At 34.4% G+C, this 24,656-nt stretch overlaps 1 protein-coding gene across 2 annotated transcripts in view; it reads right to left on the reverse strand.

Annotated features, from left to right (window-relative positions):
• Positions 1 to 5,328: 5,328 nt before the first annotated feature.
• The window catches only part of LOC105227461 (septin-2), a 44,547-nt gene continuing 25,219 nt past the window's right edge, over positions 5,329 to 24,656 (reverse strand). Inside the window, exons 1-4 of one of the 2 annotated variants that reach the window (XM_011206809.4) lie at positions 11,657 to 12,222; positions 7,118 to 7,476; positions 6,948 to 7,048; positions 5,329 to 6,885 (exon numbers count right to left, since the gene is read on the reverse strand). In XM_011206809.4, the coding sequence (XP_011205111.1) occupies positions 6,222 to 6,885; positions 6,948 to 7,048; positions 7,118 to 7,476; positions 11,657 to 11,660 (1,128 nt within the window). In that variant the 5' untranslated portion in view covers positions 11,661 to 12,222 and the 3' untranslated portion in view covers positions 5,329 to 6,221. Of the gene's footprint in view, positions 6,886 to 6,947; positions 7,049 to 7,117; positions 7,477 to 11,656; positions 12,223 to 24,656 lie in introns of those variants that run through there. The other variant, XM_049455614.1, reaches the window with a different exon arrangement.

Below are 24,656 nucleotides of genomic sequence, written 5' to 3' on the forward strand. Positions count from 1 at the left end.
TAAGTAGTTTTGCTGCGATATTGCCACTTTGCGCAGACGGCAATAAAAGGCCAGAGCTATCTTGTATAGCAACCGTGTTCCAAAGGCATCCCACACTGCATTACCATCAAGCGCTGGTTGTTGTCTTGACTAGTATTCAATAAAGCAGTTCGTAAGACAAAGCAGTACACAATTTTGTTATTGCCTTTTGGCAACCCAGTCACATGTCAAGCTTCCGCCGCCAAAACGATGAATTGAATTAGCAATTCACTTCCTTCTGCGTGTAAAGCAAGGCGATCAGCAAAAGTGTAAATTGAAAATGTGAAATTTCTAGTAAAAATCAGTGTAAATCATGTGTTTTATCAAGAAGTCAATAATACTTGAAGTGTTGTGGTGAAGTAAAGTAAAAAGTTGCTATGGGCCAAGTTGTTAGTGTGTTTTATTTGTGTCTGAAATTTATATGAAAACAATCAGTGCTGATGTTTGGGCCACTTGTATTAGTTGTGTTTGGAAAAGAGTGATGGTAGCCGAAGTTAGATTGAAAATTGAGGTGTTTGCAATTCAGAGGGCCAAAATTTAAAATTTTTGTATGGTAAGTGCTTCGATATTTTGATTGATCGCATTTTAGCAGCCTTATTCACTATTTATTTTTGCTATGTAGCCGAGAGAGGTTTATGGTACTATACTTGATTGAACGTAGCCTAATATTTGTAAGGAAAAATAAGTGTTTACAGAAACATAGACTTATTATTGTCTTATTAAATTCAACAATGTCTATATAATATTGTCCTAAATTTTAAGTTGATCCGAGTAATAGTTTCGGAGATACAACCTTGAGAACTTGTGTGCTTGAGGCTAGCTTGGCTAAGTGTACCGTCTTTAAGGAGGGAGCCTGCTTTAGAAGCTTCAAAAAATCGATTTTTTGCTTAAATCGTTCGTGAGTTAAAGCGTCGCAAACATGGAGCAAAATAAAGAGAAAATACGGCATATTTTACAGTACTACTACGATAAAGGCAAAAATGCATCTCAAGCCGCCAATAAAATTTGTGCAGTTTATGGACCCGATTCAGTTTCCATTTCCACCGCACAACGATGGTTTCAACGTTTTCGTTCTGGTGTAGAGGTGGTCGAAGATGCTCCACGCTCCGGAAGGCCTGTCCTCGAAAATTGCGATAAAATCGCTGAATTCGTCGAAAGAGACCGGCATAGTAGCAGCCGTAGCTTCGGTAAAGAGCTGGACATGAGTCATCAAAAATTCATTTCAATTTCAATAAAAAAAAATCAATAAAAATACCGCAAGACTTTTTTGACAACCCATTATATAACTATAAACCTTAGAAATTTCGCTTTATTCAATTATTTCTTTCTCTGCCAAAAAATCACCAAAAAATCGATTTTTTAAGCTTTTTCGGGACTGTGTTTTCGAAGTCGGTTAGCAAAATTTCTCGAGAAATACTCAACCGATCTTCATGAAATTTTACACAGATCTTTGAGGTACAATTCTTAAAGAAGAATAAAATAATGTGTATTAAAGTACGTTATTTTGGTCAGTCCGGGTAATCGTATTTGAAATACCTCAGACCCCAGAATGGGTACAACAAAAGTATGTATTTTACTATACATAAGTACATACATACCCATGAACAAAAATGTCTGTTGTTTTGTTTTGATTAAGAATAACCTTACATATCATTCTGTGTTTCATAACTCCACTAGTCAAGAATGTTGTTGTTTATTTACGTATATCCTTAAAACATGGCTTTAGAAGTATTTAGCATTAACTGCTTGGGTGACTCTTCTTCGGTCCTGTAATCTCTTTGCCATTTACTACAATATAAAATGGTGCTCACTTCATGAATTATATTGAGAGTATAATTTGGGTTTCTCGTTTTTCTATAATTATCATCTTTGAGAGTCTCCTAAATGTTAATATATTAAACTCTAAATATTAAGTAATAAAACTCCCAAGCGACTAACACCACAACAACCAGTAATCTATTGTTGACTTTTGACTGAAAATATTGGTAAATGTGTGAGATATACAATTGAAATTCAGGAAGATTTTTTTTCCTGATAATAATATATCTGTGTATCAGAATAGGTTGAATGGGGTCAATACTTGCCTGAGCCTCCATATGCCTAATATAAAGTTTTTCGAACTTCCAGGTGACTTTACTCCGCATATGTCAGCCAATATGTGAGTTATCTCAATAAGAAATAAAGAGTTTTACTGATAACAGTGTATCTTTGTGCCTAAAATAAGTAAAATTGGACGAAAACTTGGCCCAACTCCCATATAGCTAATATCAGAATTTTCGAACATCCGGCTTTCTTTACTCCATATGAATGGCGATTGTATGTGAGATAACTTAATAAAACCCAGGGAACAACTTTTTTTTTCATCTGGTCCGATTTACTTGCAGTCGAAATGCAGATTTGAACGCCTAGATGGCGCTACTGTAGACATTCGATGATAGCTCAAATAAAAACCAAAACTATTTTTTTATATCATCAGTTAATAATTTATTATGAGCTTTTAATCTTAAAATTCTAAAATACTAAACAAATCGTATCGCTTCTTATGCTTGTCATTATTACAATAATAATAAGAAAATACAATAATATTAAAAATATAATATAGTTCGTAATAGCAAACATATCGTAATTTACTCACATTTGTCTGTATGTGTGTTTGTTTGTAGTAGTATGTAGTGTTCATGTATTCACTTCACTTTTACAAAATATATATAAACAGCATTTATATAACCAAGGAGAATGGGATGCACCAACAAATTTGATCCATCAAATAACAAAGTCGTCACCAATTCACATAGTTCAACATAATTCTAACACATTTTATACAAAATTGAAATATGTTTATAGGTTATGTTTGTATGTAAATATGTTTCGAGTGTTTGCAGTGTGAAAGTTGCTATTTAGTTGAGCTTCAAATTGATAATTCGCTGCATTAAGTTGCAGCGAGTTCAAAGACTTTTCCAGCTGCATAACTGTACTTATATACAATTAAGCATATGTAGTTGATGTGTATTTGTATATGTGAGTATAATTATTTTATGTAAATCGTTTTAGCTTAAAAATAAAATATAATACAAAAAGTATGTAGTATGTGTGTGTGTTTTCGCAGTTAGTTTGTTTAGTCAGATAGTTTTACATAGAAAACTTATGCAAAAATATAAATACAACAATATTTAATTTAACTATAATAGCAGACGACGATATACTTATTAAAATGTTGCTTTAAATTAATTGCAATTAATAATTTAATTACCTCAATTAATTTAATTTTAAATTTAAATACATTTTAATTAATAATTAATAATTTTTTTTAATTTAATTAATTTTATTTCATTCAATTTTAAATTCAAATTTCGTATTTTCAAATTAAAATTAATTGTAATTAAAAATTAATAATTTTGTTAATTTAATTAAGTTTTAAATTCAAATTTCGTATTTTCAAATTAAAATTATTTGTAATTAATAATTAATTATTTTATTAATTTAATTAGTTTTATTTCATTAAATTTTAAATTCATATTTCGTACTTTCAAATTAAAATTAATTTTAATTAATAATGTTATCAATTTAATACATTAAAATTAATTGGTTTTAATAATTTTGTTAATTTAATTAATTTTTTTAATTAAGTTTTAAATTCATATTTCGTATTTTTATGTTATTTTATATTTTAATTTTTAATTAATACAATTTTTTTTCAATGATAATTAATTAATTATTTTTTAATTATTGATAATAATTTTTTTTATTTAATTATATTTTTTATTTGTTTTTTAATTATTGATAATTAATTATTTTTGTTTTTAATTTAATTATATTTTTATAATTGTTTGCAGACCTGCTCACGCTCTTCGCACGCTGTCTACTTATAAACAATACACATTTAATGCTGATACGCTCACTGCTTTGGTATGTTTTCCTTCAAATTTTCTTATATTTTCCTTCATTTTTTCTCTTTTTGTTCTTTGCTTGCATGATACATGATTTTTTATAGCAATACTATTTTGCTTTTGCTAAAATGTTTCCCTTTTGTTGTTATATTTGCTTTTGCAGATAATTATTTAATTTCAAAAAATTCGTATTAGGGTGTGGCGATTATCGATTGTGACTAAGCATTTTTAAAGCAATATTCTTTTATAATATAATATATTTTTTTTATAATACAATATTTTTTTATAGCATTTGTACCCTGTTTATTAATTTAAAAAAAAAAAATAAAAAATGTAAATAATTGAATTAATAATTAAAAAATAATTTTTTTTTTTTAAATAAGTCAGTTTTATTAAAAAAAATAAATTTTTTGGTTAAAATTTACATTTTTGTTAAAAAAAATAAATTTTGTTAAAAAAAATAAATTTAAAAAAAAATTAAAAAAAAATTATTTTTTGTAAAAACAAAAACAAAATTTGTTGTAAAAAAATTAAAATTTTTTTAAAAAGTTATTAAAATTTTTTTTAAAAAATTATTAAAATTTTTTTAAAAAATTATTAAATCTAAAAGTTTGTGATTTTATTTTCAAATCATATAAAAGCACGCTTATCAGTAATATATTTACTTATAAATGGCCTTGGCAGGAATAATTATATTGAAAAACTTTCCAAATGTCTACAGTTAGATTAAATTTTAATCCAGCGTAATGTCTGCTATTAAGCCCCCATGTATTATTGAACTAAAAGTCTTAAAATATTAATTCAATTATTAAAAAATGTTTTAATTAAGAGCAATAAATTTAATTAATTTTATTTTAATTTTGTTCAATTCAAATGAGAATAATGAGTTTTGGATTTATTTAAAGGTATTTATGGAACAAGAGCAATGAAAAATTAATTTAATTTCGAATTTAATTTAATTACTATATTAATTAATTAATTTTATATAATTTCAAACTTAATTAAATTAAATTCATTAAATACTAATTCAATTAAATTGAATTAATTTCAAACTTAATTAAATTAAATTAATTAAATATTAATTCAATTAAATTTAATTAAATTAACTTTGAAATTAAATTAAATTAGTTAAGTAATATAGTAATTCAATTAAATTGAATTAAATTAAGTTTGAAATTAAATTAAATTACTAATATTAATTAATTAATTTAATTTAATTTAAATTTTTTAATTTTAATTATGTAAATATTTTTCAATTACAATCAACTTACTTAAACTCAAGCCAATTAAATTTGAATTAATTAGCTTCTATTAGCAACAGGACTTAGCCAGAGTTGAAATAAAATCTGAAAAGTGCTTTGGGTGATGATATATATGTACATATACCAACATAAGAAATATCGGATAAATTTTCTTTTCATTTATTATCGCTCATTTTAGCCACAATCGATTAATCGCACATCCCTGTAGTTTTGTTATGAAAAAAATTTTGTGTTGCCATCCAATTTGAACTCTTAATATGCAATTATTTTCTAAATGCATCGTTATTTTCGAAAATGTTTTTGTAAATTTATTATTCTTATTATTTGTAATTATATATTTTTCGTTTAAATATGATCGCTTCTAATATGCAATTGATTAGTAAGTAGCTATTTAACGCTTGTGAATTCCGCTAACGTTTGGATTCGCGAAAAAACCGGTTATTCGTTTTGCAGACTATATAAATCTTACACTTTCGTAATGATGGTTGTGGAATGCATTTATATGTATTTGTGTGTGAGTGTGTTTGGGAATAAAATTTTGCCAAATTTTTGGTTCAAAAACGCTTCGAAATAATGCTTAAATCAGCTGATCGTTGTCTCGCTATATATTTGAGAATATATTCTTATTTTATTGCACTGGTATGTGTGTGGCCGAATTTCGAAAATGAAAATCGAAGTCTAAATGAGCTCAAAAAAAACACTTTGGTGCGCCTAGTATTTGTGCAAGGGAATCTAACCTAACACTGTTTAGTTTAATTTAAGCTCAAACTAAGCTAATTGTGTGTACTCTATATTGTAATAACTATATGTATATTTGTATGTGTCTGTGCTTGTAGCATTACTTTAAAAAGTATTTGCCAAATCATAAATACTCCGTGTTGTACAGTTGTGCGCGAAATATTGGTACTTTTTGGATTTACTGGGGTTCGAGCTCATGCCTACAAGGAAATTTTACTCCTCCAAACAAATATGCTCTCTGCTTGTCAATCTTTAGCACCCTCTTTTCTCTCTTTCTCTCTCTTTTTTCTCTCTCTCTCTCTCTCTTTGTTTGCGCTTAAACATCGATAACACTGTCGTTCTTCTTCATCTCCATCAAATGTGTCTGCTTGAGTTTCTCCTGCATCTGCGTGAGCATATCCTGCATGCGTCGTATCTCTTCGTCTTTCTGCAACAACAAACGATCGGTTTCCGAAATGGCCGCATCGAAACCATTGGTTGAGCTAATCGAGTCGCGCTTCAATTTGCCGCGCTCTCGCAGCGCATGTTGCGATATCTGTGAGATGCATTGTGCACGGAAGTTCTCGTAGTGCACATCCTGTGTGGTGTCCTTCAGATCTTGCATGTGTGTCGAGATGAGGAAAGTGCGTAACTTATTGAAATCACTATGTTCGGGGTCTTCCACGTCCACCACACCCCAGGGATACTGGCGGCCGCGCACCTTTTTGCCCGCCACCTCAAGTATCGTGTTGCTGCCGACGACGGCGAATGGTATCGATGCTTTTAGATCGCGATCTTGCTGTTTGAAATCATCATCTTCGTCTGAATCGCATTCGGGAAACTGATATAACTGTATTTTGTTATCCTCCAGATCTTGTAGTATGCGCTCCTTGAGTTTGCGCACCTCATTTTTGGTCAGACAATCCGCCTTGGCGATCACCAGCACTATGTTGACTTTGCGGTGTAAGCGCCTAATGAGATCCAGATCCATCTGACGTAAACTGTAAACGCAAATAAAAGTTTTATTCCATATCAGGAGAGGCTTAACGGCATAAACACTCACCTGTGACCCCACGGCGGCACAAAGTACAAACAACAATGCACACGATTATCCTGTATATTGCGACGATTCAGTCCGCTCTCGTCTGTGAAGTATTGACGGAACTACGCGCAAGTAAACGAGCAATATTAGTTTTCATACAAAATTATTCTCGTTTCATATCTCACACTCACCTGCTCGTCAATGTAGGCGGTACAGACGCGCCAACTATCCTCACAGTTGATGCCGTCGCCGAAACCTGGCGTATCCACCACCGTTAAACGTAAGCGTACACCGCGTTCTTCTATGTCCATTGTCTTCTTTTCGACACGCGTCGTTTTCTCAAGCCGTTCTTCAACATTGGGTACTACGCGATTTTTGTATAGATCACCGAGAAACAGACTATTGATCAGCGTTGACTTGCCTAGGCCAGATTCACCGACAACCATGAGCGTAAATTCGAAACCACGTTTCACCGATTTCCGATGCACTTGCTCAGGTAGTGTGGCAAAGCCGATGTAGTCACGATCCTTATCGAATGACGGTGTTTTAGCTGAAAATATAAATAATATAGGCTGTTTTTTTAGTCAGTTTACTTTATAAAGTGTGAAACTTATTTTCAAAGTGGCTTAGAGTTTATTTCTGGTTGATCATGGCAAGGGGAGATAATTAAGCCTATTCGAAAAGCTTACACCGCTGACGCTGGAAACGTTGCTGATTTCTACAATTCATACTTTAAATTATGCAGCCATGTACAGTCCTGCTCGCCTGATAAGCTTTTTTAAAAGACCAAGAAGACTATGACTGTACATATATTAATTTAATGGAAGCACGGAACTATCGAAAGCTTTAACGGTGCTTTGAAAACTGCTGACTCTACCCAAACTAGCTTTCGAAGGTGAAAGAGTGAAGAAAAAGCGGTTGCTTTATAAACTTTTCATTAGTTTTCGTTTTTTAGTTAGTTAGTTCCCAACCTCCACACCGATTTTTTACATATAGGATGTACCACATCTGATACTATCCAGTGTACCAGTCGCTACTAATGATTGGAGGAGTTTTTGGGTCACCATAGGATAATGGCTAGATTCGAGAGAAATAAAGCCACTTTGTTCAGTGAACCACCTTCCCCGCTCACATATTCTGTTCAGTCTAAGATCTGTATAAGGGTGATTAATTTCAAAATTCCCTACATTTTAAATGGAAAACTGGTGAATGATACGCACGGTGTTTTGCTTCAAGACCTGAAACGAAGCGAAATTGTCCGCATATACTTTAAACTTTACATATCCTCACAGGAAAAAGTCTGACGCTGTGATATTACGCGATTTTGGTGGCCAATTGACCGGCCTAAAATGTGAAATTATATGCTCCCCGAAGTGTTCTCTGAATAAATCCATACATTGATGAGATATGTGGGAAGGGGAGCCATCTTGTTGAAACCAATTATCACCGACATAACGAACTTCAATTTCAGGCATCAAATAGTCGGTTATCATGACGCTATAACGACCGGCATTGACGGTTACGTTCTCACCGGTATTCTATTGCCACCGAAGGTATTTGGAAGCCCTGATTTCAGGAAAATTTTGATTTGTATGAAGTAAATCCTTGAATACATGGGCGATCGTTCTAAAAAATATTCCACTTGGATAATGCATTATTTATGTGTTTGAATGAAGATAAAAACAATTGGCCTCCTATTCGCAAATTATATATGTATAACTCGGTCTTCGAACTCGCCATGAAGCAAGCCTTGAATAATTTGGTAATATTCCAAAGAAATCCTTTGTTTGCCTTACCAAGGAATGTTCTGTAAGAACTTAAGCCACAATGTCGTTCGAAAACTATGTTTACTATCGAACTCACAACTAATTTGATTTTCTTAATATAAACTTTAACACCATTGAGATTTCACAAGCTTCAATGTCAAATAACAGATTATTCGTGGAATAATATAGTACTAGTTAGCGATTTAGTAGTTTTTATATTCATACGTTCGGAAAAGCGATTGATTCCAATTTTTTTTCCTCGTGAAGAGTACATCTCTTCTTTACTGGAGTTAACAACAGCGCGCCAGTCGTTTTTTTTCGTCTGGAATACATAGGGTGAAGGAAATAGAAAAAGAACTAAAACGTATATTTTTTGAAATATTCGAGTCCCAGAAAACCATTGCATACAAAAAACCAACACCATGAATAGCTTTCTGAACTCATAGAATTTATAAGAGTACTACTATGCTCCAAAAGTGAAGTGAAATCGTTTATAAAATGAAAATGCTATATTTATACTTCCAAATGAATTTAATTATCTTTAAAGCACTCCTGGTCCAATAAAACGCGCTTTAATCACCTTTTCTCCAGTCCTCAAAATCTTAGGAATAGTCTTTTCGAGTTAGCCGTCAAAACTTTTTTCTGTTCGGTATTTATTTCCTCAATTGTCTCAAAACGGTGTATCCCGCATTGACCTTTTGAGATCATTGAATAACCAGAAAGTCACACGAAGCCAAATCAGGAACCAATCACCTCACCTTACTTTTTGATCCCAGTAGCATATAGGATATCCTCTAATCGGACACATAGTTAATTAAGTATCTGAAATCTGGTAAGACTCGCGAAGGATTCCGCAATGAAAATCAATTCTCTAAATAATCATGTGATTATTTTAATGAAGTATAACATAACAACAATGTTTTTTTTTAGTTGGGGTTGTGGCATGTGTGTCTCATTACCCGAGAGACTAATTCGCAATAGAAATATAGGATTATTCCAAATATAGAATAGAGCGATACGACACGGTTATAAAAAATTAAAGGCAATGATTCAGCCAAAATTGTCTTGATAAGAAGGAGAAAAAAACAAAACAAAAAAGTACCAACAATTATAATATAATTCCCCGAGTAAATGATATTTAAAAGAATATATTTTGATAAGTTGGTAGGACTGTTGCTACAACAAATATGAGCGCTATTTATCAACCAGTTTGTTTACAGCAGCTGCTAAAGGCGGTACACCTCAGTAGTGCGTTACAATAAATGAAAATATCGAACAAAGAATTTGTCTAAAATTTTTTATTTCTATCAAATTTCATATGCGGATCGTTGCGAATGTTGGCAAAGGCTAACCGTATTTCAGTTTTATCCAAAAGCACAAGCCTATGGGTGATAAAAGGTCTCCAAAGACGATCAAGAGATCGTTGAAGACATGTCTCATTCTGGACGACTTTCGACCTCTCCAACTAATGAAAATATTAGAAAAGTAAAGGATATGGCGCTTGAAATTCATCAGATAAGTGACAAGAGAGATGGCAGGAGAGCTCTACATTTCCCGCAAGTCCGTTCGAATGATTTTGGTGATATGTTGAATCTGAAACGCGCTCTTGCTCGAGCTCTAACGATAAAACTGTTTTTTTTTTTTAAAGAATACCGAAAGTAACTCTTTTTGGATATGCTTCATCGTGCGAATGCCGTTCCACATTAATTAAACATTATAACCGCCGATGAAACATCAATTTATGAGTTTGACATGCAAAGTAGTCAACAATCAGCGAAATGAAAGAAAAAAACGAGTCGAAACCAATCATTGTTTCTTCCATATTCGTTATTTGGTGTATCATAAATTTGTTCTGGAGGGGCAGACGGTCTATAAGGATAAAATACAGGCTTCAGATGACATCTATCGGAAACGGCCGGAATTTTGGAAGAACAATTTACGGATTTTACAAGATGATAACGCACAATCGCATCGAAATGGCATAAGTGTAATGCATCTGGTAGGGATTACTTTGAAAGCAATAAAATAAATATTTATGAATAATTAAATATTTTGCGTTTTATTTACTATTTCCGGGCACTTTTTTGGTCACAACGTATATTTCTGAAGCAAACTCAATTTAGATGCATCAGGAACTATTTGCTATAAAAATACTGCACTGTTATAAACTAAATCAAAATCTTCTGCCACATCTCTGATATTAAAATCTTGATTTTCAAGGTATATTAAGTGCTTTATGCCCTATATGCTCCTTTGAAGATGGCAAATATTATCCAATACCAAAAAAATGTATTTTAAAATTATCCAAAAAGGAAAAATAACTAAAAAAAGAAAAATGAAATTCATGGCTTGATACTTGCAACAGCCACGCCCATTATTAATTTTGCTTGCCTAACTGTCTTTGGCATAATTACAATGCAAAGTAAAGCACCCTTTTATACTTTTTGTTTTGTTTTGTTTGCTTGCTGCACAAACCCCTAATTAGTTGCATGCAACAACGCAACAGACAATGCACACAAATAGCGATGCTCTCGGCATTTTCACATTTTTGCGCACACAGAATACAACCTCGACACTAATTTGACACAAACGCATGCCACACACCACATCAGCAACAAAAATCGCGATTACCACTCACGCATATGCAAATGCCTACACATGTGATTATGTGTGGAACTATATTTATGTACGCGGCTGTGCCTTGTGGGCGCGACAAGGAGGTCAAGTGCCGGAAGTGTGTCGTTTGCTTCAAAAAAATTTCGGCTTGTAGCGTGTTTTTCAGTGATTTCAGCTGTCTGTGGGGTGCAGCGCCTCAAAGTATGTTACACAATTTGGCGACAGTGTGCTGCGTAAACATACACACACGTAGATAGGCCACACGCTATTCAAGTGCCAGCAGAGCACAAAGAAACGCACAAAAGAAAGTTGAAAAACAACAACAACAACAACAACAACAACACTTACACATTGCTACGCTTAGAACTGCTGCAGCGCGTATGCGTTATTTACATACAACAACAACAAGTACACTTTTTATTTGCTGAATGTCTTATTCGATGCCGTTAATAAGCTCGCTGCTAAGGACGCTTGCTGGCAGTAAATATTCCTTCGTTTTCGATTTTTTGTGTTTTTTTTTGTTTTTGGGTGGCACCCGCTGTGTGTATCCTGGCAAAGCGCACAGAGAGGTCCTACGCACGTCGATTTTTTCCTCCGGGGTTTTTGCTTTGTGTTTCTCTTACACGCTAAGTTATTTCCGCTTTATAAATTATTGTCTTTTGTTGTTTTTGCACTTTCTTTCATTGATTGCGTAACAAAAATTTTGTTTATTGTTTAATTTTCATGCATTTCCCGTTATTAATATGCCCGTCAAACCATCATCGCCGTGTTAACGTACGCCGCACACTTTTGCACCGTTGTATTTGTTGCTTTCGTCGCCCGAATTCTACTAAGCTGCTTCTATTCGCTTTATCATGCTTCTCGGGCTTCGCAGCCGTGTGTACACTTCACTTTAACGCCCGTGTCATTCACAAGGAATTTGTTTTCCTTATAGTAGTTAATCTCCTAAGCACTCAATTCACTGCAAATTTAATTATTTTAAATCATTGTTTTTGTTTTTGTTAACTTTAGAAAAATTAAAAAGTTCCAATTCCTTTGCTATTTTGCAATTTGTTGAATTTTCTTTTTCCTTTTCACTTTACTTCTGCCTTTCTTGTGGTCAATGTGTTATGGTCCGCTTTCTGGGTTGTTATCACAATTGTTGTGTGTTCTGCGCATGCGCTGCTTTTATTTATTTATTTCCTTACTTGAACTCCTTGCTTGAACACGCTCCGGCTCTCAACCCCTTTGAGCTTGTAAACAAGTACTTCAACCCAATATTTTTACTTAACTTTTAGCATAATATTCAAAATTAAGAAAATACCAATGAATTTTGTATACTAAATATTGTTTTACAAAATAAATTAATTTTATAAAAATGTTGAAACTGTTAAGATTTGAAAAATGACGCTCTATTTGCTGTTAAACTCAAGACCTACCATTTAGTGGTGATTTTCTCTAAAGGGCTCACTCGTTTGCTAGTTATGTGAGTGAGAAGTGAGCGACCCAGTAGGAAACTCGCTAGACAAAGCAATCCAAATAGAGTGTTGTGATGGAAAATTTTTTTTAAAAATTTGGAAATTGAAGCCCATTATTGGTTTAATAAAACTAAATATCAAACAAATATTTTATCATATGTTATGTAACGATCTTGAGTTTATTGGCCATTTAGCAATAAACACTATTCGCAATTTTCTTCATTTAAAATTTTATGGTTTTCAAAGTATTTCAGTAACAACAATCGTTGTGATTTACGTGAGTACCTGCTGACGACGGCCTAACCTCACATTTCTCACATTTTTGAGTTAATGCTGCAGAATTGTTCGTTATATCATACATGTTGAGTGAAAAATTCATATGAATATCTCTTATATGCTCCGCTTGAGAAGAGGTGTAAGGTTGGAGTCACCGTGTAAGGTTGTAGTAAGTTGAAAACTTTAAATGCGTTTTCTGGAAAATCGATTTTTTTGACTTATGCCGGTCTTACAGCAAATGAGCGATATGTAGATCCATACAATGCGTTGATCAGCGCCCAAATAATAAATTCCTTTTGCACGAACTTTTGGTTCCAATCGGTCTAGGAGGAAGAGACATCTTTTCCAGCTTGGTGGCCGTGGTACCTTATTTAAGTCTCCGGTTTGACCTTGTAGCTTATGTTACTACCAGTTGAAAACCCGCCAACTCAATGACTGGTAACATTTGCCACATGAACTTCCAATGTCTTTTCAGTAGAAGGAATCTCATTCAAAGTCTATAATATCATTTTAAGCTGAGTATTATAGCACTATTTCTGACAAGGACTATGCTAAAATTTCAAGGCAAGACAAAAATACAGGCAGAGTGCATATAGATTTTAGTCGTCTCTTACGAAAGGCATACTTTAACGCCGAGCAAATTCTATCCCCTGTCTGCTGAGGGATAATCAAGTAAGGATGTTTTTCAACGTCCGAAACAAATAGTAGTCAGAAGTAGCAAGGCCTGTGTAGATCGGATAAGACAAAACTTCACAGCTGCTCATAGTTTTTAACCGGCTTTGTAACATGTAGCCGAGCATTGCCATGATGAAAAAGTATTTATTCTTGTTTAGTCATGAATCTCGTCGTTTTTTGGCAATCGCTCGCTTCATTTGAATGAGTTTTTATTGTTCTTGTGGTAGCGGCAGAAATCTGTCGAGTTGACAGTCTTTAAACGGATAAAAAATCCCGGTCCGCTCCGGACGCGACTTTGATGGGAACGGCACGAGTTGTTGTCGGTAGCGTTCGTCATTGATGATTTCATCCGATTTTAGTATCACATAATACAGCACGCTCATCTAATCCCACCAAATACAGAGCTTTTTCGTCTTAGATATTCGGCTTTGACATTGATTGGGCTGCTTGACCAGGTTTCACCTATGAATTTTGTGTTTATTATATTATATCAATGGATTCGTTTTTCATCATAAGTATAAATCCGATGTCTAAACGAATTATTATAGCGTACAAGCAGTACTTTTGACATGCCAAATTGTCCTAAGTTTTGAATGTATCCGTCTACTGTTAAACGTTTTAAAATGGCTGCTTGATTCACATTAAAGATTCTTCGACCTCATCATGTGTTCATTGAGTAGTGCTTCCATATCCTCAGCTTCAAACTCTTTTGGCGGCTGCAGACGTTCTTTGTCTTCCAAGCCATAATCATCACCATCACCTAGAGCATGTTCACTATAAACTTCTACCAAAGTACACTGACTTTCGAAGAAGAAGAAGTACTCCCTGCAAACAAACCTTTTTAGGCAAGAAATTCGACATGTTTTGGGAAAAAATGTGTTATTTACGCATCAAGCTTTCCATATACTTATATTTTTCAATTTAAAACAATATCAATCGAGAACTTTAATCCTTATAACTAAAGCACTCTCCAAATTCCTAGCAAGTGTTTGCGTTCAACAACACACACTTTAAAACTTATCGATAACATAATCGTTTTATATAATATTATTAGAGATGGTAGCTGTTGGAAAATCGATACTTATTAGGTGAACAAAGGTTTTAACTTTAAATACAAAAGACATTGGATATGCTTGGGATTTTCACCATTTATTCAAGCGAGTAATAATCCTTTATTGTTACGCATTATACATACAATATACGAGTACATATACATATGTTATATATACTTATGTGGGTGCGTAAATAACCTTGCATTGTTGAGGGTGGTTTTGGGCATTAAATGCAATTGCAACACAATGGTTACAGTTATCCGTTTAAAATTCAATTGGGGTAGTTAGTATGCGTATGTCACATATGAAATGTTTGTTAGGCCATTGTACAAAGGGGTGCTATTTCAAATTGGTGTATTTAATTATGAGACAGACACGCCGTCTGAGTGGGGTTAAATTTTTGGTTAGAGACTTATCTTGCATTAAAAGTGTCATTCTCGTACAAAAAATGTACAACGTGTTTGAAAAAGAAAAATTCTTGAAAGTGTTTAGTTTTTTGAGCATAATTTAAAGTTTAGTCCTAACAGTACCACCTATAATTCAGTGCTTGTGCTTTGTCACATAACAATAATGAAGGTGCAAGTTTCGAATGCTTGTACATTATTTTTGGGGAAAACATTTTCTTTTCTTTGTTAAGTTATTTTTATTTAAAATAAATGAGTTGGGAAGCCATAAAAGAAAGAATTATGGCAATTATTACGTTCAACCCAAGTTAATTGGAAATAATTTTCTGACAGCAAAGAAACAGATGGTATGTGTTTCTGAACCATTTTTAGTTCCCTCTTCATTAAACATTTTACTACTCATTTCTACTCTATAAAACCCACCAAAGAATAAGTTTTCTACAAATGCCTTTGAAAACTCATATTGATGATGTTTTAGATGACCTTCTGCGGTTTCATATATATAATCTCCGACAAGCCTAAATTATTTCAAATGAAGCAATTACTAGCGTTATTTATTTCATTGAAAAATTTGCTAAGAATTCCAACAATTTTTAACACTTACATATATCTAGTTGAAGAGGGAAACCAGATACAAGTTCCTCGTAAAGTGTTAGTGAAGGATCTTGACATTACAAGTCGCATTTTCGCTTGTTTTGCTACACAACATTTTGTGGATTACGAGTATATGTATGCTTGAAGCCATTTCAGTCGAGTTTTCAAGAAATGTGCCGATAGCTTCAGCTATACTACTATGAGCAAAAATTGTAAATATTTTTTCAAAATTTTAAAATTCTTAATTTTTTCTTTAAAATCTATGTCGTCCCCTCAAAGTAATCCCCTTGGTCATAATACACTTGTGCCAACATTTTTTCTTATCCTCCAAACAGTTGTTAATGTCAATATCCGCAATAGCCTTCAATGCGCCTAGCGATTCACGTTTAATGTCTTCAATTGACTCAAAACCGTTTCCCCGGGGGGCTCGTTTGAGCTTACTTAATAGCCAGAAATCATAAAGAGTTTAATCAGGCGAATACGGTGGTTGCGGCACAATAGTGGTTGAAAATTTGGCCTAAAATTCATGAAGAATCAATGCAGTACGTGACGTTGCATTATCGTGGAGCAAAAACCAATCGTTGTCAATCCATAATTCCGACCTTTTTTACGAATACCTTCAGAAAAACGACGAATATCACTCAAATAGTAGTCTTTGTTGATAGTTTGGCCGCTTGGAAGGAATTCGGCCTTTTTACATATTATGATTGCTACATTGTGTAGCCTGAGCTTGACAATTAAAACATGTTTGATGCCGCATTCTTAATCGCACTGTGTAAGACCACATACCAGAGTTTTAAGAAAGCTGACCGTTATGCAATCACACATTCCATTGATACACATTTTCATCGAATTATGGGTTTAAAAGCTCCTATGGACAATTTTTTTTATTTGTGGATATACATGACTCTGAAAATATAAGATTTTCAGATATATTCATTGCTTACTTTGTCTGTAGCAGCCGCTAAGGTTAGCTGTGTTTTTAAGAGCTTGGCGATTTTCCTTAGTTAAACGCTCACACTTCATTGCTTGCTCGTGAATTCTTCTCCACAAACAATACTGTAGCGATACCGCGCAACTTTTTCCTATTTCCAGACAAGACAACTTAAAAGGGTCGTTGTTTTGAATATAGCTGAAAATCGCTGAAAGAGTTGAATGCTATCCTAAAAACTGAGTTTGAGAAGTGTTTCGACGATTGGAAGAACAGATGGCATAAGTACATAATATCGTACAAGTATGAGGACTATTTGTAAGGAATGAATAAATATATATTTATTTTTTTCAAAAAAAACGAATACATCTTTTCTTTAGCTGAAACGGATTTAAGTGTTTAGAGAGGTTATCTAGTGTCTCACACCATACTATTTTCATTTTATTAATTTATTATTTCGGCGATGATCCCTGTCGCTTCTAAAATCTTTATGTTCGAGTTTCGAATCTGAAAAAAGTTTATTTGTTCAAAGGAGTTATAGATGATTTTTAAGGTTTCAAGATCATCTTTTGTCACGCCTGTAATGCATTTGGTGATTGGCAGTTGCTTGCTAAGCACTGATCACTATTAAAAACAAATAGTTTTTACGTTTAAATCTTGGTGTTGATCGATTCGATTCACCTTTTCTCTCTCCCAGTATCTTATATATGATATTATTCACCTTAAATGGTATTATATATCCTCTTACTCGGTGAATCGTATAAGTTACTAACACTCAACTTGATACAATCGAAGTTCTTTGTAATCTATATTGACCTCTCATGCACACACACACATATATAAATAAACTGTAAATAATTCAATCAGAGCACACCAATTTACTAGCACTTGGCAGCTTCTCAGTGTCGAGGCAACACTTCGGAGTAAACTGAAAATAATCCTCCAGCTGGCAGCGAGTAAATTGAGATGCAGGTTCAAAATCCAGCTAAAACTACAATAATAACGAAATAATGCAAAAGCAAAAAAAGCAATCGAAAGGTGAAGGTGGAAAGGCACAGCGAAACTACAACACAGAGCGTGTGGTATATATATAGTACATATTTATGTACTAGCGACGTCGCTGTGTGCGTGGGTGTGCATTAACAGTGTGTGTGTGTATGTAGGTGTGCATGTCTGTGTTGGCATCAATCGTTGCAACTGCTAAGCCGTTGTGGGCAGCGCAGCGGAAATCTCATATTCCTCAGCGTCTATGCCCGCGTATGAACAGCAACAACACCAGCTGAAGCAACAAACTAGAAAGCAGTTGCGCTCAAATTGCTTGATATTAAATTTACAATTTTATAATATTATTTTTTTTTATTGTTGTTTTGGTTTTCACTATGCCTTTTCTATGGCTTTCATCTGCTCTTCTTAATATTCTTCAACGATTAACCTACATTCATAGTTGTCAGCGCTATAGCAACAACAACAACAATATGTAGGCGTTTATTAAATCAAAGTGTTGATTGAACTTAATACTGTTGTGTAGAATTTTATTTTTTTTATACCCTAAACATGCTGTTCACCTTTGTTGAAAAGGTTAAAACGTCCAGAAGGAGACATCGGAGACCCTATATAGACAATATTTTAGAGAGCTGAGTCGATATATCATGCTGATATTTTGCACACGTTCTTTTCCTTGCAAGAAGCTGCTTATTTGTCGGAATCACCGTTATAGGATTAATATAGCTTATAGCTGCCATACAAGCTGAACAATCAAAATTGAGTTTTTGTATGGAAACGTTTTTTATTTGAAGAGATATCTTCACGAAATTCGGCATGGAGTATTGCCTATGATAACGGTATAATCTCTAAAGAAATTGTTTAGATCAAACCGCTATAGCATATAGCTGTCATATAAACTGAAGGTTAAAAATCAAGTTTTTGTATGAAAAATTTTTTCATTAGAAGAGATATCTTCATAAAATTTGGTATAAATTATTGCCTAAAGTAACGGTATAATATCCGAATAAATTATTCAGATCGAACCACTATAGCATATAGCTACCCTACAAACTGAACAATCAAAATCAAGCTGCTATATGGAAAGCTTTCTCATTTGAAGTGATATTCTTATGAAATTTAGCATAGATTCTTATCCAAAGTAACGGTACAATCTCTAAAGGAGTTGTACAAATCGAACCACTATAGCATATAGCTGTCATATAAACTATTTTTATTTCCAAAGGGTATTATAGCTTCAGTGCAGCCAAGTTAGTTTTGTTGTTGTTTATTTTTCTTGTTTTTGTTTTTCGCTTGAAAAGCTTAAACACCAACGCAAATATTATTAAAATAGAAATTTAAGCCGAGAAATATTTTGATGGAAATTTATTTAGAAATTCTACAAGCATTTCGATATAAGCTTCGAGATTCGCTTGCCACCTTGCCACACGTACTTACATGTACATATACACATATAATTAAATATTTAAACTTTAGTAGCATATTGTCAACTAGCTGACTCTCAGGCGGGGTCAACCACCAAGCAAATAGCCAAACAACCACCTAAAAGCTGAACAACGGTACATCAGCCCAACAGCCGCCAGCCACCAGTGGCCACTCAGTCACTCAGTCAGTCGCATAAAAGCTGCGAAATGTTTTCTTCAAGTGTTTTGCGCCTGCTTTCCTTCCGTTCCTTGCAATGGCACGCAACTTCAAGTGGCATGACTTGCAACAGCAAAGAACAAGAGGGCAGCTAGAAGCGCAGCAGTCAAAAGGGGTTAGCAATTGCTAAAGGAAACATTTGCAGGGAAACGGAATTTTGCAAGCCCTTTAGTGCTTTTGGGGTGAAATTCCTGCAATTTCATGCAACGCGCAGCTCCACACATGTGGCACAGTCTGTTTATATTCCATGAAAGGATATTTTCACCCCAAAAAGTACAAAAATTGCGAAAGAAATCGATTTGTAGACTCGAGCAAAGTGAAGCACATCACTGAATTCCATTGTTTTACAATTTTTCACTGAAAATATGTGCGCAATTTTCGTATGTAAAATACTTTCAAAGTCACGCAAGGCACACGAGCACGCACACACACAAACACATGTTTTTTACAAGGACTTTGTGTTACATGCTTTCATGAGTGTGTGTATAAATATTTGCTTGTGCATACAATTTTTATAGAGGCAGCTTTTGTCACGTGTGGCATATAGTACATAAGTATGTTACAGTTAATATTGTTGTGGAATGGAATTTGAATCCCCGAATCTACAGGAAAATCTGTATATTCTTTAATATGGAATTTATTAGAGATAAAATTATAATGTTTTTTGCGCCTTGATCGAAAATTCCTCGTTCTATATACATAAATTGCTTCTTTCGCAGCGTTAAAATCGTTGACCCGAAAGTTACTGAAAACAAAAACATCTTCTTAGGTAACCAAATGTTTATAGACTCCAACTTATCTGACCATTATTATTATTGAGCCAACTTAGAATATTAAACTGAACCTCCATCTGACATTACGAGTACTAAGGGCTTGTAGGTCTATGTGTGACGTGATAGCCGGTCGGTATAACCTAACCTAACTCAGAATATTGAAGGCATCCTTATGAAATGCAAGGAATACAATGCAGCATTACAGATGAGAGGTAACTGTCGTATTTGATCAATAGCTGGGTCTTTTTATATTAAAAAGTAAAGGGTATTATAGAAGACTCATGGTGACATACGAGGTATGACAATTAAGTAATGAGACTGATACTATATACGAGTAAACCGTGTATTTGAAAATTAAAATTTCTGGAACGCTTCGACTGGAATGTCCGCGAGTACCCTCGTCACGGCCGCCTGGATGTCCCCGTAATGGACTCAGAATGGATTCCTTTGACCACCGATTTTGTTTTAGGAAATAAAAAAAAGTCACAGGGTGACATGTCGGGCGAATAAGGCGGCTGTTGCAACACGGTGATCCCTTTAGAGGCCAAATACTTGGCGGTGTGGCACGGCGCGTTGTCGTGATGAAGGATCCAGTTACGAACGATGTCTGGGCGCACCTTGTTGACTCGTTTTCGCAATCTTTCGAGTACTTGGCAATTACTATTGACTTGATTCACAGTTTTTCCCGGTGAAACGAATTCTTTGTGGACGATTCCACGGCTATCAAAAAAGGCAATAATCATCGTTTTCACCTTCGACTTGCTCATGCGAGCTTTTTTCGGGCGGGGGGCGCGCGGAGACAACCATTGTGTGCTTTAGCGTTTGGTTTCCGGGTCGTAGAGCGCTATCACCATACACTCTTACAATTTTAGCGTACGTTTCCGAAGCTGTTTCACCCAATCTGGCGCAAAATTTTATCGCGACGCGTTGCTCTTGGTTTCGTTTTTCCATTTTCGTGACGAGCACTACAAACACACGTCTACTCAACTTGACGCAGCAGGCGAACTAAACAAGCTAGAGCGATGGTACATATATCAATGGAGAGGTGAGAAATGCCGAAAAAAGAGAAAGGAAATTTCAAAGTCACAGGTTTACCACAAGCGCGGTAATAAAATCAGTCTCATTACTTAATTGTCAAACCTCGTACGACGATTCTAGTGATCAAGTGGCTTCAGTTATTGCATCAATTTGATCTTGAAAGGATGTAGGAAAAGATTTTTTAGTCAAAAATGCTACAACGACGTCACAGAGATGACCAACGCTTGAGAACGACGTGTAACAGACTGCAGCAGCAACATTCTCGACACTATAGGTACTCCTTTGTCTCATTGGCACAGGAACATTTTGCCTGTGGATTAACTCCCACTAGACGCTCAAATGTTGATCTGACAGCACGATTGGACATAGCGCTCTTAAAGATGAGGCCACTGAATTTCGGTAGTAAATTTTAATAATTTCGACAAGTGTTGGATCGCATATCCTTCCATGATCAAATGTCAAACTGTACTTAAGAGAAATGTCAAAAGAGCAATAAAATATGGCGTTGTTTGCTGTCACTATCAGTCTACTTTTGTAGCGTCTCTATTGAAAAACCTATTATTAAAAAATAAATATTTAAACAACAAATGTGTTCTTTATTAGTATCTACCATTTAACCTATTTTGCAAGGAAAAAGTTATTATACAATTTAGCATTGCCAAGGGCCGTACAATTTCCGAACTTGGATCCAGTTTGTTGTGATATTCTTTATAATAATTTTGATCTCATCTCACAAAAAGAATTTCTTGAAGTTTTTAAATTTTCTGTTCTGTCTAAATTTTACAAAAATAAGGTGCTGAGTATACCAGCAACCATGGAATGTTGGTCACGCTTTTCCACTCTCCCACTTTTGGCAATCGCTTATGTGAACTGTATCTAGCAACACGATGACTTTTAAAATGCACTATTTTTCGCTTCTTTAACAACTTCTTCCTCTCACCACGTCCCAACCCCTCGTCTGCGCCGCTTAGTGCTTTGAGTCATTGAGATGTGCTAATAGAGTTATTAGAAAATATAAATCGAGCGAAGCGGCCGACACGAACAAAGTTTTGCATGAAGCACAATTGCCACAGCGCCATAGCCCAAACACACACATACATGCGCACACACTTATGCAATTGCATAAAATCATAACGGCAGCACTAAGCGGCAAGTGGCAAGTGGCAAGGCGTTCATTTGCACCATTGGAGTGTCGAAAGCAGGTCAACGCTTAAGCGCTTCCAGCCTGGGAAAGGTTAGCAGTCAGGCAGGCGGCGAATGCAAATGAGGCGAACGCAAAGAAAACACTTTAAATTCATAATTGCAATGCAAACGCGTACATTTATACATTTACATATATGTATGTTAGTTGTATGTAGATGTGTCTGTGTGTATACTCACTGGCAGATAATCCAATAGAAACGTGCCAGTTGAGCGCTAAATTTTCGCAGCGTTAATTTATGGCATGAAATTGTTGTTAGAAAATGTTTTTGTTGTTATCTTTATGCACACATACTTTCATATGTATATATGTATGTATGTAGTTGTAAAATTTAATTTGTAAAATAGTTTCGAACAAAACGTTGCGCACTTGCCACCGCCTAGTAAGTTGTGGTTCATAGCTAAGTCGATGATATAATCATACTGAAGTACCATACAAATATATATATTTATACATATATATTATATGAAGACATATACATATATACTAGTCTATACATACCTATATGCTCACATATGTATTTATAACATTATCTCTTTATACACTTGTGCTCAGAAAATATTGTTAGTGACTAACTCCAGCGCTTTATCTTATCGGCTTTGTTTATAAAAATATTACTTTTTTCCAAATCACTTAAGCGTAAATTGTCTATCGCAGATATGAGAATATATATAAATGTATATAAGTTCATATGTCCATAGCCATGTGCTTAGTTAAACACACCTTACCGTTTGTAAATCGATTTGCTTGGGCAATACTAATAAACTGGAACGCAAAAGTGATAACAAAATTATTAATTTCGAAACAAATGTTCTAATTGTTATTCAATATTATGTATTAGTACCCACAATCATACAAATAGGTAAACATACATACATAGTTATCTATATACATACTGGCATCCATGTAGAAAAGCCGAAAGTACACCAAGTTGTGGATATTTGGCTGCAGAGAGTTCGATATTAAATTTGAATTATGGCGGTATGTTAAAAACTTTGCAATATTTATCCATAGCTTTACCGTTATTTGCATATTTCATATTCATGAAAATCTATGTACATATATGTAAATATAAGTAAGTTAATTTGCTACATACATCATCTGATCGAATTTAACTCGGACTCCTCATTTAAACTGTAAACTACAAAGGATTCAGTGAAGGTCGTGAAATCATCAAAAACTTGCCATAAGTGACTTGTTCAACCACAACCTCTGTTAATGAAGATAACATCGAAAATGTTAAACAAACAGTGCTTCAAATTCGCCATGATCAGGATTATCAAAGAATTTCACACCACTGATAGATCAACTCAACACATTATGGTTAATATTTGTGATATGAAGCGCGTCATTGTTAGACTCGTAGGAAAATATTTGAATATTTTGAAAAAATTATATCGAGTTGAGGTCGCAAAAGAGGAAGAAAACAGCAGTTTGAATACTGTACAAAAATGTCAGATAAAACCACCAGCCTAGTCAGAATAGGGTAGCTTGCTTCTACAATCAGATTAATCGAAATAAGGTTTATTTCCAAATGACGAACAAAGACCAAATTCTACGATATTTATTTTCCTTTGTTCATTGGCAACGGCGAATACCGCAGTCGATGGAACAGTGACGCTGACTAGGCCATGCCGTCCAAACGGAAATTCAACTCGCTTTCACTTTGATGCGAGTGCGGTACGGGTGCCCCCACTATTTAGTTCATCGGCTCTGCAGCTTCAATTTTCTCTCCTAACTTCGATCCATCCGTGAAAAAGCTCAGTGCGTCTTTTTTCCAGCGACTTCTCTCCATCAGATGTTCCTCGTCGGGATGTGAGTAGAGAAACCGCCACGAGGAATATTGTCTGAGAAGCAGTTGTGCAAGCTTCCAGGAATTCAATTGAAGAAAGAATGAGTTTCATTTGGAACCTTCCATATTCCCAGCTTCTGTTTCCAGCTAAAAGTATAAAATTTTTTAATGTTGACTGTAAGCTGGCATCAAATGTAGGTCCTGTTTAGAGGTAAATCCTTCGGTATTTCGGTTCGATCATATAATTTTGGAACTCCAATATGGTTGGACTCATTTCGATTTTCAGACGACTGTTTCAACTATCTAGTGCCTTCGAGCTTCCCATTTGAGTGGCAGAATCGCGGAAAAAAATAGACTTCTGTAATAGAAGAATCGCAGCCATATCTTCTGAGACTTCTCAAGAAGATTCCTGATACTGTAATTATCTCTAGAAAACACTTTGACCAAGCTTCACTATTACAGGAAGGAAGCTTCGGATATATGTTCAACTCATAGACCGATTCCATATTTCA

This window comes from Bactrocera dorsalis, chromosome 4 (assembly GCF_023373825.1).
Source record: "Bactrocera dorsalis isolate Fly_Bdor chromosome 4, ASM2337382v1, whole genome shotgun sequence".
In the NCBI taxonomy this organism is placed as follows: Eukaryota; Metazoa; Arthropoda; class Insecta; order Diptera; family Tephritidae; genus Bactrocera; species Bactrocera dorsalis.